General features: G+C 43.6%; 1 protein-coding gene across 2 annotated transcripts in view; it reads left to right on the top strand.

Moving 5' to 3' along the window:
* SRGAP1 (SLIT-ROBO Rho GTPase activating protein 1) overlaps window positions 1-12,735 on the top strand; it is a 143,630-nt gene extending 130,895 nt beyond the window's left edge. For both annotated transcript variants that reach the window (XM_061348516.1, XM_061348515.1), the window contains exons 17-22: window positions 894-1,118; window positions 2,260-2,339; window positions 9,006-9,186; window positions 9,773-9,907; window positions 10,034-10,379; window positions 12,147-12,735. In XM_061348516.1, the coding sequence (XP_061204500.1) occupies window positions 894-1,118; window positions 2,260-2,339; window positions 9,006-9,186; window positions 9,773-9,907; window positions 10,034-10,379; window positions 12,147-12,524 (1,345 nt within the window). In that variant the 3' untranslated portion in view covers window positions 12,525-12,735. The remainder of the gene's footprint in view (window positions 1-893; window positions 1,119-2,259; window positions 2,340-9,005; window positions 9,187-9,772; window positions 9,908-10,033; window positions 10,380-12,146) is intronic.
* Window positions 12,736-13,702: the final 967 nt, after the last annotated feature.

Genomic DNA, 13,702 nt, shown 5'->3' with positions numbered 1-13,702 from the left:
GGGCAGAGATCTAAAGTGTTATGAAAATTACCATTCCTTTGAAGCACGAATTCAGCCCCCAGAAAGGCACTGTGTAAATGTCTTGAAGGCTTATATCACAGCTTGGCCTCTACTTAGACATACAGATTGACCAGAGCTATGAGGCTATACCTGTTACACAATCATGTTAACTACATCTGTGCTCTCCACAGGAATGCAATTCAGAAAGCAGGCTAACTCCCAAATTGTCTTGTTGCATCCACAGGAAAAAACATTCCCATAGTGTGACTTTCTGCAAATCCAATTCTGCTTTTTGCATATGCAGTTCTGCCTGCTTGGCCACATGAAATCGTCAGACCTCATGGCAGACCTCACCTGCTCTAGCATCCTGCTCAAAGCTTCTAATGTTAGATCAAGCTGTTCTAGGCGATGTCCAGTCCAGAACCACAAAGGGCAGAGAATCCACAGCCTCTCTGTGTTGCCTCCAGAAGGACAATTCAGTCTGCCTAAGTTACATAGGCAGTTGATGGAAAAGATGTGTCAAGGTCTGATGAAACATTATGGGCATGTATATCCGCGTAGCATCCAGTCCACTTGGGCCTCCAAGGTTAAACACAATGAGATAGAAGCAGCAGCAGCTAATGCATTTTACGTTAGCCCTTTAGGTTGCATACGCTAAACACAATGGTGTGAGAACACATACATACATATACATACATATTCATGCTATAAACTGGCTTTATAATGTATATAGCCTCTTGAAGAAATCTCCTTTTTTGTTTTGTTACCTTATGTGGGATTAAGTGCCAAGGAGAACAGGAAATCTCTAAATTGTGATGGAAAATAAGGTTTCTCCAGAATAAGGTTAGTCATAGAGGAAAAGACAATTTTTCTTGGTTTTTCTATTACAACAGCCTTTCTCAGTACAGTGATGAAAACATGATGGATCCATACAACCTGGCCATTTGTTTTGGGCCAACCCTGATGCCTGTTCCAGACATACAAGACCAGGTGTCTTGTCAGGCACACGTGAATGAGATAATCAAAACTATCATCATCCATCATGAGGCCATTTTTCCAGATGCTAAAGAACTCGATGGCCCAGTGTACGAAAAATGTATGGCTGGAGATGACTACTGGTAAGTCAGAATACTTATTACCCTTCTATCTCCTTAACAAACTCATTAGGCTGGTTGTCTGGAAAACTCCTGTGGTACAGAATTACTTTTGCACACAGTAGAAGTATGCAGAGAAACTAAAATAACATTCAAGTCAGATAGGAAAGTGTTAGCTATAAAAATACATGAAGCAAAAGGCAATCGTGATGAGGTTCCCTACATTTTGTGGAGTAAGCTACCCTTGTGTTCATCCAGGAATTCCAGGGGTACTGTGCAGAGCACACAGACAGGTAGGAAACTGGCTCTCTGGCCGTGAACCACATTAACAAATTTCAGCTTATGAAGCCTTCCCTCTGCTCCCTTCCCCTCTGTCATGGTTTAACCTGGCAGGTAGTTAAGCACTACACAGCCACTCACTCCCCTCTGTCCTGGTGGGATGGGGAAGAGAATAGGGACAAAAAGTAAAATTCATGTGTTGGTGTAAAGACAGTTTAATAGTACAGAAATGGAAGGGGAAATAATAAGGACATTAATAACAATTATAGAAGAATTAGAATATATATAACAAGTTATGTACAATTGCTCACTACCCACAGACCAGTGCCCAACCAGTTCCCAAGCAGCAGCCTCCAACCAGCTTTCCCTTCAGTTTAGAGCATGACACCATATGGCATGGAACATCCCTTTGGTCAGTTAGGATCAAAGGGAGTCCCCCCCCAGGTTCTTGTTCACTCCCAGCCTGCTCACTGATGGGGTGGGGTAAGAGGCAGAAAACACCATGACAGTGTATAATCACTGCTCAGCAACAGCTAAAACATCAGTGAGTTATCAACATTATTCTCACACTTCAGCCAAAACACAGCACTGCACCAGCTATTGGGAAGAAAATTACCTCTATCCCAGCTGAAACCAGGACACTCTCCTAGCAACACACACATGCTGCTTATAAAGGATTCCAAGGTTCTGGAAACTTAGGGATAACTGAAGATGCAGTTTGAAAGAGAGCATGTAGGCTTCTTTAGTAACTATGTATTCATAGAATGTCACAAGAATTATGTTGCACATAACTTTATAACATTGCAAGAATAAGTTTAAATAATCTCTTGGGGTGGCATATTTTTGATATGTGTGTTTCTGTGCTCAACCTTTTGCTTCCCTTCAGTGACAGCCCATACAGCGAACATGGTACATTAGAGGAAGTGGACCAGGATGCTAGTACAGAGCCCCACACCAGTGAAGACGGTATGTCTGTCACATTATTGTGCCTTTGATGGGAGTAAGTTTTACAGGTGTTTCATGCGGGAGACCTTCCTCCTTTCCTCATTGTGCCTTATTTGAAAGAAGGGGATTTCAGTCCTGGTGTTCTGTAGGAAAGCCAGAATCTCTAATCTCTGTTTGTGTGCTTTTTCACCCTGATTCATCTGTGTTTGACCAGCTGTTTCCTTGTTCTCTCTTGATTTGCACAGTCACAGGAAGGGCAAGAGAGAAACTATTTCAGTCAGCACATATTATTTTCTGATATAGTGTTACATTCTTAGAGACCCTTTACCTTTTGTCTGCAAAAACTAGACCTATCAACTGTGTCTTTAAGTATTTCAGCTAAGGGATATTTGCCATTCAGTGGACTCTGTTTTGGTATGAATTTTAAAGCTGTTCCATTGAAAGGATTTATAGCTACTGAAAAACATGTGTGACCCCCTACAGTGAAACTTCTGAACAATAGTCGTTTGCTATAAATATTAATCACATATACTCTGACAGTTCTGATTGCAGTAGATATCCATGGGAAAAAATGATGCCTTTCTGTTATATTAATTCTTTTTAGCCAGATTTCCTAAAGGAGTATTGACTGTGATATATTTCAGTTGAACCATCCTTCAGGTGGCCCTCCCAGTAACTTCTGCCCAGTTTCACGCAAGTGTTGCAGATGGAAAGAGGTGGCACAGTTATTAAGCAGCTCCCATTTTCCTGACGATTAGTAGCCATTTAGAGGTGGAGGTTTCAGAATAACAATCCTGTAGAGAAGAGCTGCAGCATGAGCTCACTGCATATCTGGCCAGCAGGCAAGCCAGAGAGAGCAACCAGCACACATGCAGTTAGCACCCTAGCTAAGCTTCCCTTTGTCTGTCTCAGAGGATGTGTGGAAGGAGGAAGAGGAAGAGACAGGGAGGAAGGGGAGGAAAAGAGCTACAACAGAGAGGGGATTTGTTTTTAAAGTATGTCATAAGGGATACTGGTTAGCGACTGGGATGACTGCCATAGGGAAGGGGAACAGGAAGGAATATCTATAGGAAACCTGGCTACACTGGTCCCATTGCACACAGAACAATGTAAACATAGTTCCACTGTAGCTAAACCCATCTGCTTTGCCACGTAGACAAGCTGTCAGTGACAGATTGCTTGTCTCTTCCCCTTTGCCATGGTGAGGAGGGGCAGGCACAGTCTATCACTGCAGATGTTTGGAGAGGAGGGACAGTTGGGTGAGCAGGCATCCCAGAAGGCGGTGGGAAACTGAGGATAGGAGAGAAGTCAGTGTTAATCTTCTGCCTGGGGTGTAAACCCATGCCTGCACCCACAGTAGGGAGTGCCAGAAGTCTTGCAAGATAGCCTGTACATGGTTCCTCTTGATCAGCTCTGTAGAGCTGACCCCTCACCTTTCTACAGCACAGCTCTGCTAAATGGTGTGAACAAACTCATAATTGCATTTTATTTTCCCAAGATAGTATAGCTACACTTTATAAGAGCTCCTTCTTCCATTGGAGGTATGAAGCAAGAGTGGAAGCTGAAGAAGTGTCTTCAGGGACTGTAGTGACAGGATGAGGGGTCATAGGTTCTAACTTAAACAGGGGAAGTTCAGGTTAGATACAAGGAAGATACAAGTTCTTTACTGTGACGATGGTGAGGCACTGGAATGGGTTGCCCAAGAAAGTTATAAATGCTCCATCCCTGGCAGTGTTCAAGGCCAGGCTGGACAGGGCTTTGAGAAATCTGGTCTAGTGGAAGGTGTTCATGCCCATGGCAGGGAGGTTGGAACTGGATGAGCTATAAGGTCCCTTCCAACACAAACCATTCTATGATTCTAAGTTCGTCTGTCTCTCATTTAGAGCACAAGTGAAGCAGTGAAATCCTGACACACTCTGTTGTGTGCTGACACACTGGTTCAGCTGGGGCTAGTTTTGGGGTTCTGTGACCAAACTGAGAGACAGTATGGGTATGGAAAATAAGTGCAGCTTTTCAGCAGCACTCTAAAGCACTTACTTCATGACTAGGAAAGATTAAAACACCACCAGGATCCAGAGGAGCAGGACTGTGGCTTCACATAGTGAAGGCTTCACCTGTGCCTCAATGACCATGGGCTCTACCTCGCCACAGTGTTATAATAACAGTTTTACGTTCCTGTTGTGGTGCTGCCTATGGTATGACTGTGTTACTGGTGAAGAGAAACCCTGAAGAGAATAGCTGTCAACAGGACAAAGTTCTGGTAGATGATGTAACTGCTCAAGACATGGGATTTGCTCACCAGATTGGTCTGGAATTTCATTCGTGTTGCCCCATTGCACGTTTTTAAGTAACTCATTGAGAAAGGAAGTGGGCATTTGTGTTTAGGGAGAAATGTTAGCCCGAAAATATTTGTAATCTGGCAAAATACTGCTGCAAAGGTAAAGATTAGCAAGTCTGCATCACATACAGGAGTGTTTTGTAATTCTGTTGATCACTGGAAAGGGAAAAAGGAAAGAGAAGGAGACACATTTTACTGTAGTGTTTGCAGTCATCTTTAAATGTGCAGAAACTGTCCCTGTTAAGGAAAACACCTAAGTTTCTTCTTTCTCCTAAATCTGGAATGAAATGAAATCGAAAATGTGAAGTTCAGAACATTTATGCTGAATCTGATGCACAAAATATCTGTCGTTTTACTGCAGAAGAGCCTTTACCTGAAAGTGCCTGTATAGTAAAGAGTCAGGATATTGTTCATGCTTTGCTGAAGCAGTTTTTAGCATACTTCCTTTAACTTTGATTTGCTGGAGGTTTTTTATTCTTGTTGGAGGCACATGGAAAAGGGTGGCTAGGTTTGTTTTCAAAGGAAGTAAGCGGGAATTTCCTGAGGAAGTTAAATAGATAGGTGTCTCCTGGGGAAACATACATATAATTAATATCACACTGTTCATAGGTATCTCATAAACATAGGGTAAAAACTGAGATGGTAGTTCTGCTGGAAACAAAAATTACAGGGACACATAGGACTGTAAGCTGTTGTTTTGTTCCCAACACACAGTAATTTCCCCACTTTTCAGTAGTGCATGCTGTGATCAGCATTTTGCCACATTCTGTTCTGTCAGCACCTTGCAACATTTCTTTGCTGCTGTTGTTCCCCAGCCAGAGAACCACTGTCCTGGAGACAGGACTTGGAAATTGCAAAGCAAAAGGGAATTCCCTGATGGGGTGCAGAAGGGGGATAAAGACACTGGGAGGTAGTGTCTTCCCTGGACATACTCTGTTCCCAGCAGCCAGGGTACATCTGAACAAGGGCAGAGCAACCCACCCCCTTCACCTCCACCCAAGAAAGAAGTGCAGAGGATGGTCTCCCCTCTTCCTTAGCTCCTCGTGCCTTGAAGCAGAGAGGGCAGCACAATGCCACTTCATTGCCACCGCCCCTGGAGGGAGGTTAGTGCTACGTCTGGCACTCCAATCCCCAAACTGAAATTAGCACTTGGGTTTCTTCTGCCCTTTCTGCTCTTGCAAGCAGCGAAGCTTTTCCCACAGTTCTTCAGTTTGTCCTAGTTTTTCACTTCCATAGCCTCACCTGAGTCACTGGAGGTGATAGCTGGTGAGATACTTCATGTCATCAAATCCTTTTGCTGTTGTAGGCAGATGCTCGCAGTGTGGACATAGCAGTGCAATCGCATTGCCCTCCAAGCTGTCAATTTTACCATTAGACATTTGGTACTACACAGATTTTAGTTACAGATCCCAAATTTAGCTTTCATCACTCATTTTGGAAATGCTTGTCATTCAGTAAATCTTGATTATTAAATGGCTTAACTTTTAAAAATGCATTTATTTCTAGAAGTAACTGTCATGGTACTTTGGTTTTAACTACTGAGGCTTGACCTCTAACAAGGTGAATTACTGTTTAAGTACAGCCTCAGTACTGTTTGCCCTGTCCATGTAGAAGCAACATTCAAGCAAAGAAAATGCCCCTTTCAAAATGGTAAAGCCTGCCTGCGCTTACTTCTTCCTCTATTAAGAAAACTGTGTGAGATTTACTGGGCACTTCTCCCTGAGGAGCTGGGATTTCTTACCCAGGCAATCTAACAAGCATGTCTCAGAAGTCACATCCATTATGGGTACATTACCAATTCATACAGCTGATTCCAGGGCAGACCTCTGAGAAAGTGTGTGAGTCTTGCAGGCAATGGAAGGATACAAAAAACAGATTCCCGTCATGCACCAGACTTAGATTAGTGTAATTCCACTGAGGGAGATAGAGCTATTTCTAGTTCAGTCCATTAATTTGTAAATAGAAAGACCTGTATGCTCAAATGTGGATACTGCGTGGTCTGTTGAAATTAGCAGAGAAATGGGAAATCCCACAGATAATCAGTGTAGGGATTTATCAATAAATCCAGTACCCTTGACCGTTACCAGTTCACTTCAGAGAATGTCAAAGGAAAATATGTACAGGAAAGCTGGGATTTTCTTACTTGCTGTAAAGGTTTTTTGTTCAGCTGGGGTTTCTTTAAAGTATTACCAGTTAGTGAGTGGCTCTCTGAAAGCTGGGAGCTTTTGCTTCTGAATTCTTGACCCACTCTTCCATAACCCATAATTTACCTGCAATCTGAGAACAGCGTGTTCATACAAACATCTGCTCCTTTTCAGTTCTACCTAATCCCAGTAATACCTTCTTATAATGAATCCCACAAGCAACATGCATGATATGTATAGAAACGGTGTTCTTTTGTCAGTGTTGTATTATTGCCATTCAACATAATACTGCCCTCTTAAACACAATGCAAAATAAATAGGCATGTTTAGTTTCCTTTCTTGTCGTTTGGCAGTGGGGTCTTTCCATGCCTATAGCTGCTTTGTCCCATCTGTACTTTCTGTTAGAGGTAGACCACAGACATAGTATCTAGAAATGACTGCAAGATTGTATATTAATATATATACACCAGCATCAAACATTTTCCAGTTTTACAGAATGTTTCTTCCTATGCCACCTTTACATTTTCTTTCCCTAAAAAACATCAAACCAAGAAGCCTATCATCTCCCACTCACCCACCAGGGAATGCTGCCAACAAGCCATGCTGTAGGGGTGCATTTTCAGGAGTTAATACTGCTATTGCTAGGTTCTCATTGACGCTTATATAATCAAAGTCATTTCTGCCAGCATACATTACTTTTGCATTTGTAGCAGTGAATTCCCCATACCACTGCCTGCCATCCTTGGAAAGGTTCTGAGTTTGTAACTCCTAAACACCCTGCAGGTCATCACTGTCAGGAGCTCTAAGCCTGACTGCAGAAGCAGCAAACCACAAGGCAGCCTTCTGCAGGCTGGGCAAGTTATTAAAGAAACAAGCTGTAAAGTGTAACCTCAATAAAGGTGCTTTCATTATGTTTTCATGCTGCAGGAGGAAGTTAATTTTAAAAAGACATCCCTGTGCAAAACGTTATCATAAGGGGACAGTCACTTTCATTACCGGCCCGGTTCTTTGGGGAGTTACAGCATCAGCAATTTTAGTTTGTACAGACAGAAAGTTACTATGCTATTCATTAGCCCAGATGTTGAATTTCCATCTAAATATTGCTCTAATTGTGTAAAGAAATTTGTCATTTTGGGGACTCTTGAGTTATTGCATTCAGTAAAGTGTTTGATTTTTAAACCTGTATTTTGCAGATTTTTCCTTTTTGAGACTGTGATGACAGTTAGAGCTCAGGTACTTTTAGTTTTGTGCAGAAGAAATTAGAGGTGCTAAAATCATAGCTGTTTCACCAGTGTCCAGGCACAGCTCTGAAGATTCCTGCAGGCAGACCCTCCGCAGGGGCCCTTCACTGACATCAGTAGGTTTGCAACCCAAGCACAGGTTACAGGACAGAGTCCATCACCAGTGTAAGGCTGGATTTACCAGCATACCGACAGAAAATTAGCCAGGACTGCTATAACCAATGTTTGACTTCAGAAAATACCAGTCTCCAGCGCAGAAGCCAGAGGAATTTGGGATTCTGGAGTAGGCAGAGCTGCTTCAGGCAGCTTCAGTCCACACAGGGACTGTCCCTATGGAGGACTCATCCTTAGGTGTCTGCTTCACTGAAAAAGGGTGTTAAGGAAGCAGATTAAAGCACTGGGCTTCAGTGTTGACTAAAAGACTAGGTTTTCACTAGGTCTGCATGCTCGTCATGTAAAACACAGAAGTGTCATCACCCAATTAAGCAAAGTATCCCTACTCATGAACAGATAAATCCCATCTTCCTTTGCCACTGCACATGTTAAAGATGCTCCAGTTTACTTTTTCTTTATCAAACTGGTTCCTCGGGTCTCTGATTGTTTATCTGAGTTTGTTCATCTTCTTTTTGGCCTCCATCCCACGCCCCAGCCATGAAGGAGCCCTTGCAGCAGGAGGCAGAGGCCTCTGTCCCAGCAGCAGCTATTGTAATGTTTGAGTATGCTGCTATGTTTTCTGCAGCTTGTGAGGCAACCCAGATGCTTTATGCTTGTGGCACAGATTGACTGTGTTTCTTTGTAAGGGACATATTATAACTACTGCCTGAAGTCTGCCTTAGCTCAGCTGCTCTCTGATCAATAAGAGTGAGTGCTGAGAAAATGCAATAAATGAGGTTTATGAAACCAAAAGGAGCAGATAAGCCATGTGGAATCTGATACCTATTCTTCTTCTTGTCTCTGTACCCAGAGTGTGAGCCCATAGAAGCTATAGCAAAGTTTGACTACATTGGAAGGTCTGCACGAGAACTCTCTTTCAAGAAAGGAGCTTCCCTTCTGCTCTATCACCGAGCATCTGAAGACTGGTGGGAAGGAAGGCACAACGGAATTGATGGCCTTGTCCCTCACCAATACATAGTGGTGCAGGATATGTAAGCAGTGTCTGGTGTGACTAGATTGTTAATGGGGTGTAAAAACATACTGAAGCAATTAACAAAGTGGTTTCCCAATGGAACAGTGGTTTGAAGTCTCAGATAGGTAAAACATTTGCCTTCTCTGCAGGATGCCTCTGTCTTTATTGCCCTGAATTGACAGCTCTTAATCAAAAGATACTGCTAGGCTAAGCTACCTTGTTTATGGGTATGTTCCCAGTACATTAAGGGGCAATTGTTGCTGCACCTATTTTAATTTTACTGTCTCTTTGCAGCAATTGCTGACATTTAACTTTAGAATAGCAAGGGCTGGAGAAATGCAGCCTTCAACTCTTGTTTTACAGTATTAAGCATGTACTTTGACAAGGATGACAGAGTTCTTCCCTACAGGAAAGTTAAAATGAAATGTAAAGAGCTCAGTAAACAGAAGGATTATAAGGGTTTTTTGGAGACATGGAGGGGCTGCAGTGCATTAAAACATGCCTGGTTTCCTAAGCATAAGGGGGTAAATACCTGGGAGTGCCAAGGTACTCTCTGTCACACTTAACTCTCTGACTTCTCATCTCATCTTGTGTGTTCTGTTCAGGGATGATACTTTCTCAGATACACTGAGTCAGAAAGCAGACAGTGAGGCCAGCAGCGGACCCATAACTGAGGATAAGTCATCATCAAAGGACATGAATTCTCCCACTGACCGTCACTCCGACGTGTATTCAGGAAGGTAAGCTGGAGCAGAACGTGTTTTCAGTAGTGCTGCACACAGCTCAGGTTATACAGCAGTCACCTCTCCACGTGTTGATGATGGGTCACTGTGACTTGTCCTATAACCACTTCTTCATTGGTGCAGGCAACGAAAGAGATCAGAACCTCCACCTCCTCTAAGACGCCCTGGCAGGAGCAGTGATGGTCACTGCCCCGTACACCCTCCTCACCCTCTCTCCAACTCGTCTGTGGATCTAGGTTCCCCCAGCCTGGCAACTCACTGCAGTCCCAGAGCCCTCCTTCAAAATCGCAACCTCAATGCCGACAGCCCTGAGAGGCGGCGCAGGCCTGGCCATGGCAGTCTCACCAACATCAGTAGGCATGATTCCCTAAAGAAGATCGATAGCCCTCCGATTAGAAGATCTACGTCATCCGGTCAGTACACGGGTTTCAATGACCATAAACCACTGGACCCAGAGTCAATAGCTCAGGTTTGTGTTTCCTTTATTTCATGTCACTCTCTGATTTCCTGTGGAGGGAGCGTTGGTGAATAGCATAGCACAGAGCATATATGCTGGTAGGGGTGGGTGTGCAGGAGATTATCCTACTTAGCTTTCTAAATAGAGTGTGTGTGAAAGAAGGTGCACTAAGGGATCCTGGATAGAAGCAGCACAAGGGGGAGTAGACGTTGCAGAAGCAATAAAAAGAAATGATTTCCCGTTATAGTGTAATGAAATTGCCTCTGCCAAGCGAAACAGTAGGATAGTGTATGATTACAACAGCTGTGTAAATCACCGTGCTCTGATGAAGGCTGGCCTATTCTAACTTGCATGTAATTAGTGTTCAATTATTTCACAGTATTATGGTATGTAGAAAAGTGCTCCGACTGACTAGCAGCAACCATTGCCATTCAGAGCACAGATTTGCATTCCAGGGTGTTGTGAATTTGAGGTAGTTTTTGTATAGTTCTTACGTAGTTCATGCTATGTGTTCATTTGATGCTTGGAGTTGTGCCTAAGAACCATAATGTGCAAGCCATCGCACCTGCGTAAATCGTGGGCCATCTTATGCCCATGTGAACGCTCCCCACTCTCATTCCTGGCAGTGAAGAGGTGAGAAGGATGGAATAGGGAGCACCCTGAACATTGAATTGTTCCGCTGTAGAGAGCTGGTAACAGCTCTTGAGCAAATAGATAACTGCTGTCTGCAGAACTCTCATTTTGCCTAGGTAGGATAACTTGATTACTGGGGGCACCCTGAGGGCACGCTATGATTGCAGAAGTATTTTACAATAACACTGGCACTCGTGTTTTAAAATTTAATGTACTGGTAATGCTTGCTTTCAAACTCTGCTTCCAGCAAGGGGTAGCAGGGACTGTCATGCTTGGGTCAGAAAGATGAACCATGTATTACAGTTAGAAAGTGTAAATGTTGTCACTGTTATATTTTACTGTTATTTATGCACTTCCTAGAACCACACAGAGTGCTGTTTGGCTTAAAGCTGTTGACTTTTTTTACACACCTGGACTCGTGATCATTCGGCAATTAGAAAGAAAACTGAAAGTCACTGCGAGCAAGCAGGAAACAACAGATATTTTAAGCTTAGCTGTATCTCAGTACCACTGAAAAGTAGTAAATTAGTGTCTTGGTGTGCTCTTTTAGTATTTTGCCAGAAATTCTGATGAAAAGCTCACTGAACAATACCTTGCATTTTTTTTCTGCTTAAGGTTTAACTCAGAGTCACAAGAGGAGAGAAGAGCTGATAGGCGCACAAGCTTTAGTTCCTTCCAAAACCAGGTTTTATCATCCATTTGAGGGAGTAGGGATCCTGAACACCTGAGGCACTAGACAATGGAAGCAGTTAGTGAAGAGTGAGCAAATGGACTAAAATCCCTGCAGCTGCCAGTACACAGGAGATGACAGAAATCTTCACAGTTAAAAACACTGCTAAGCGAATACCCATTGCCTTGAGAGTCAGTTCGTAAAATGGCCTGAAGTTTTGGTTTAATTGTTTTTTTTGATTCTCTCATATAAACAGATTAGATGTTTGTAATGTCCAGCCAAAGCTGCCATCTTGACAATCATAATGTCTTCCAAATAAATGTGGTGGAAATTGGTTTTAGCGCTGTAATACTCTTTAAAGAGAGGATGGTTGGCAGTTTAATTCATGCATTTTTTCACCCCGTCCTTTTGCTCCTCTGATGCTTTGCATTCAGGAGTAGTTTGAATGACCTGCTGCTCTCTGTGCTCTGACCCAGGACATTGAAGAGACAATGAACACGGCGCTGAACGAGCTCCGTGAGCTGGAGCGGCAAAGCTCAGCCAAGCACGCCCCTGATGTTGTGTTGGACACCTTGGAACAAATGAAGAACAGCCCTACCCCTGCCACCTCCACGGAGTCACTCAGCCCTCTCCACAGTGTCGTTCTAAGGAGCTCCGAGCCTCAGATCCGCCGTAGCACCAGTTCTTCCAGTGACACCATGAGTACTTTCAAGCCCATGGTGGCCCCTAGAATGGGAGTACAGCTGAAGCCTCCTGCTCTTAGGCCAAAACCTATTGTTCTTCCAAAAACAAATCCTAGCATAGGGCCTTCCCCTTCTTCCCAGGGTCCAGCCGACAAATCTTGCACAATGTAGACAGCTCAGCCACCCACAGTGCCTGGCTGGGGTATGCTAGGGAAAAGGATGGAGTAACAATAGAAGTCAGGGCTCCGTAACATCACATGTTCATGTTTGTAACTGGAGAGGCTTTGTTTTTCAGTGTTTTTGAATGTATTGTCTGAAACTAGCTACATTAACATGGGCATTTTTATTTTGTATGGTTTCAATTAAAAGAAAAACTGGACAATTGTGCATCGTTTTAAAAAACAAACATAAACTTACTTGAAAACTTGATGCTGCACCATTTGTAATAAAATCAACACGGATCACAAACGGCTTGCCACATTGTACCATACTTCACAGTCTTACTGTAGCTATGTAATAACCCATCCTGCACAAAACTAAGGGGTGGGAGGGGTTGGGGGGGGGGGGCAGGGGAGGTGGGACCTCTCACTTCCAGGTCACCAAACCAAATCTCAGTTAGGTTAGTAAGAGCTGAAATCTAGCATGTGAGGATTAAGTGTCTGTGTGGAATGTTTAAGTCATCTCAGGCCACATTTCTTACTTAAGACACAGCAAAAGAAGCAAACCAACAAACCCACCACCAAACCCTCACAACTCCTATAATTGGCACCAAGTTTCGCTCTTGTGTTCGTGGTCTCACAAAAGACAAGTGCTAGATGATGTGGAGATCGCATTGCCCTCACTGGTAAAAAGCAGCATTCCAGGTCACAGCTAAAGCACATCTCCGGGATTGCATCTGGAAACTACTTTTGCTGCCCTTCATTCCCTGATACTGCATTTTCCACAAGAGCTGAATTCATTTAAAGTCTATAGTTGAGCGAGCCAGGCTCTGGGAAGTATGTGAACCTAGTGATCCATTGTGCAGGCTGATAGGCCATCGGAGCAATCAACTGCACGGTAGTTTGGCAGAGCCTCCTGTTGACTTTATTGCTCAGTGTCCTATGAAAGACAGGATTTGAATGGTAACAGTGTTTGGAGCTGACCCAGCTCCACTGCCTGCCTTGCCCAGTGCAAACACAGCTCATGTCCCCGTTACGCTGATGGCAGCAAGACGGGGACTCTCTGAAAGGGGCCTCCTCCTGCATCAGTGCAGGGTCACTCACGGGACAGGCAGCTGAGTTCCTACCACCTCGACTCAAGCTGACTAAAGCTTCCATTACCACTTCCCTCCTTCCCCTTTCTTTTACAGT

This window comes from Neopsephotus bourkii, unplaced genomic scaffold (genome assembly GCF_033783945.1).
Source record: "Neopsephotus bourkii isolate Nb327-2 ecotype Australia unplaced genomic scaffold, CSIRO-AGI_Nbou_v1 NB_359, whole genome shotgun sequence".
Lineage (NCBI taxonomy): Eukaryota > Metazoa > Chordata > Aves > Psittaciformes > Psittacidae > Neopsephotus > Neopsephotus bourkii.
Note: the sequence above shows the minus strand (reverse complement) of the source record. Positions and strands in the feature narration are given on the sequence as shown.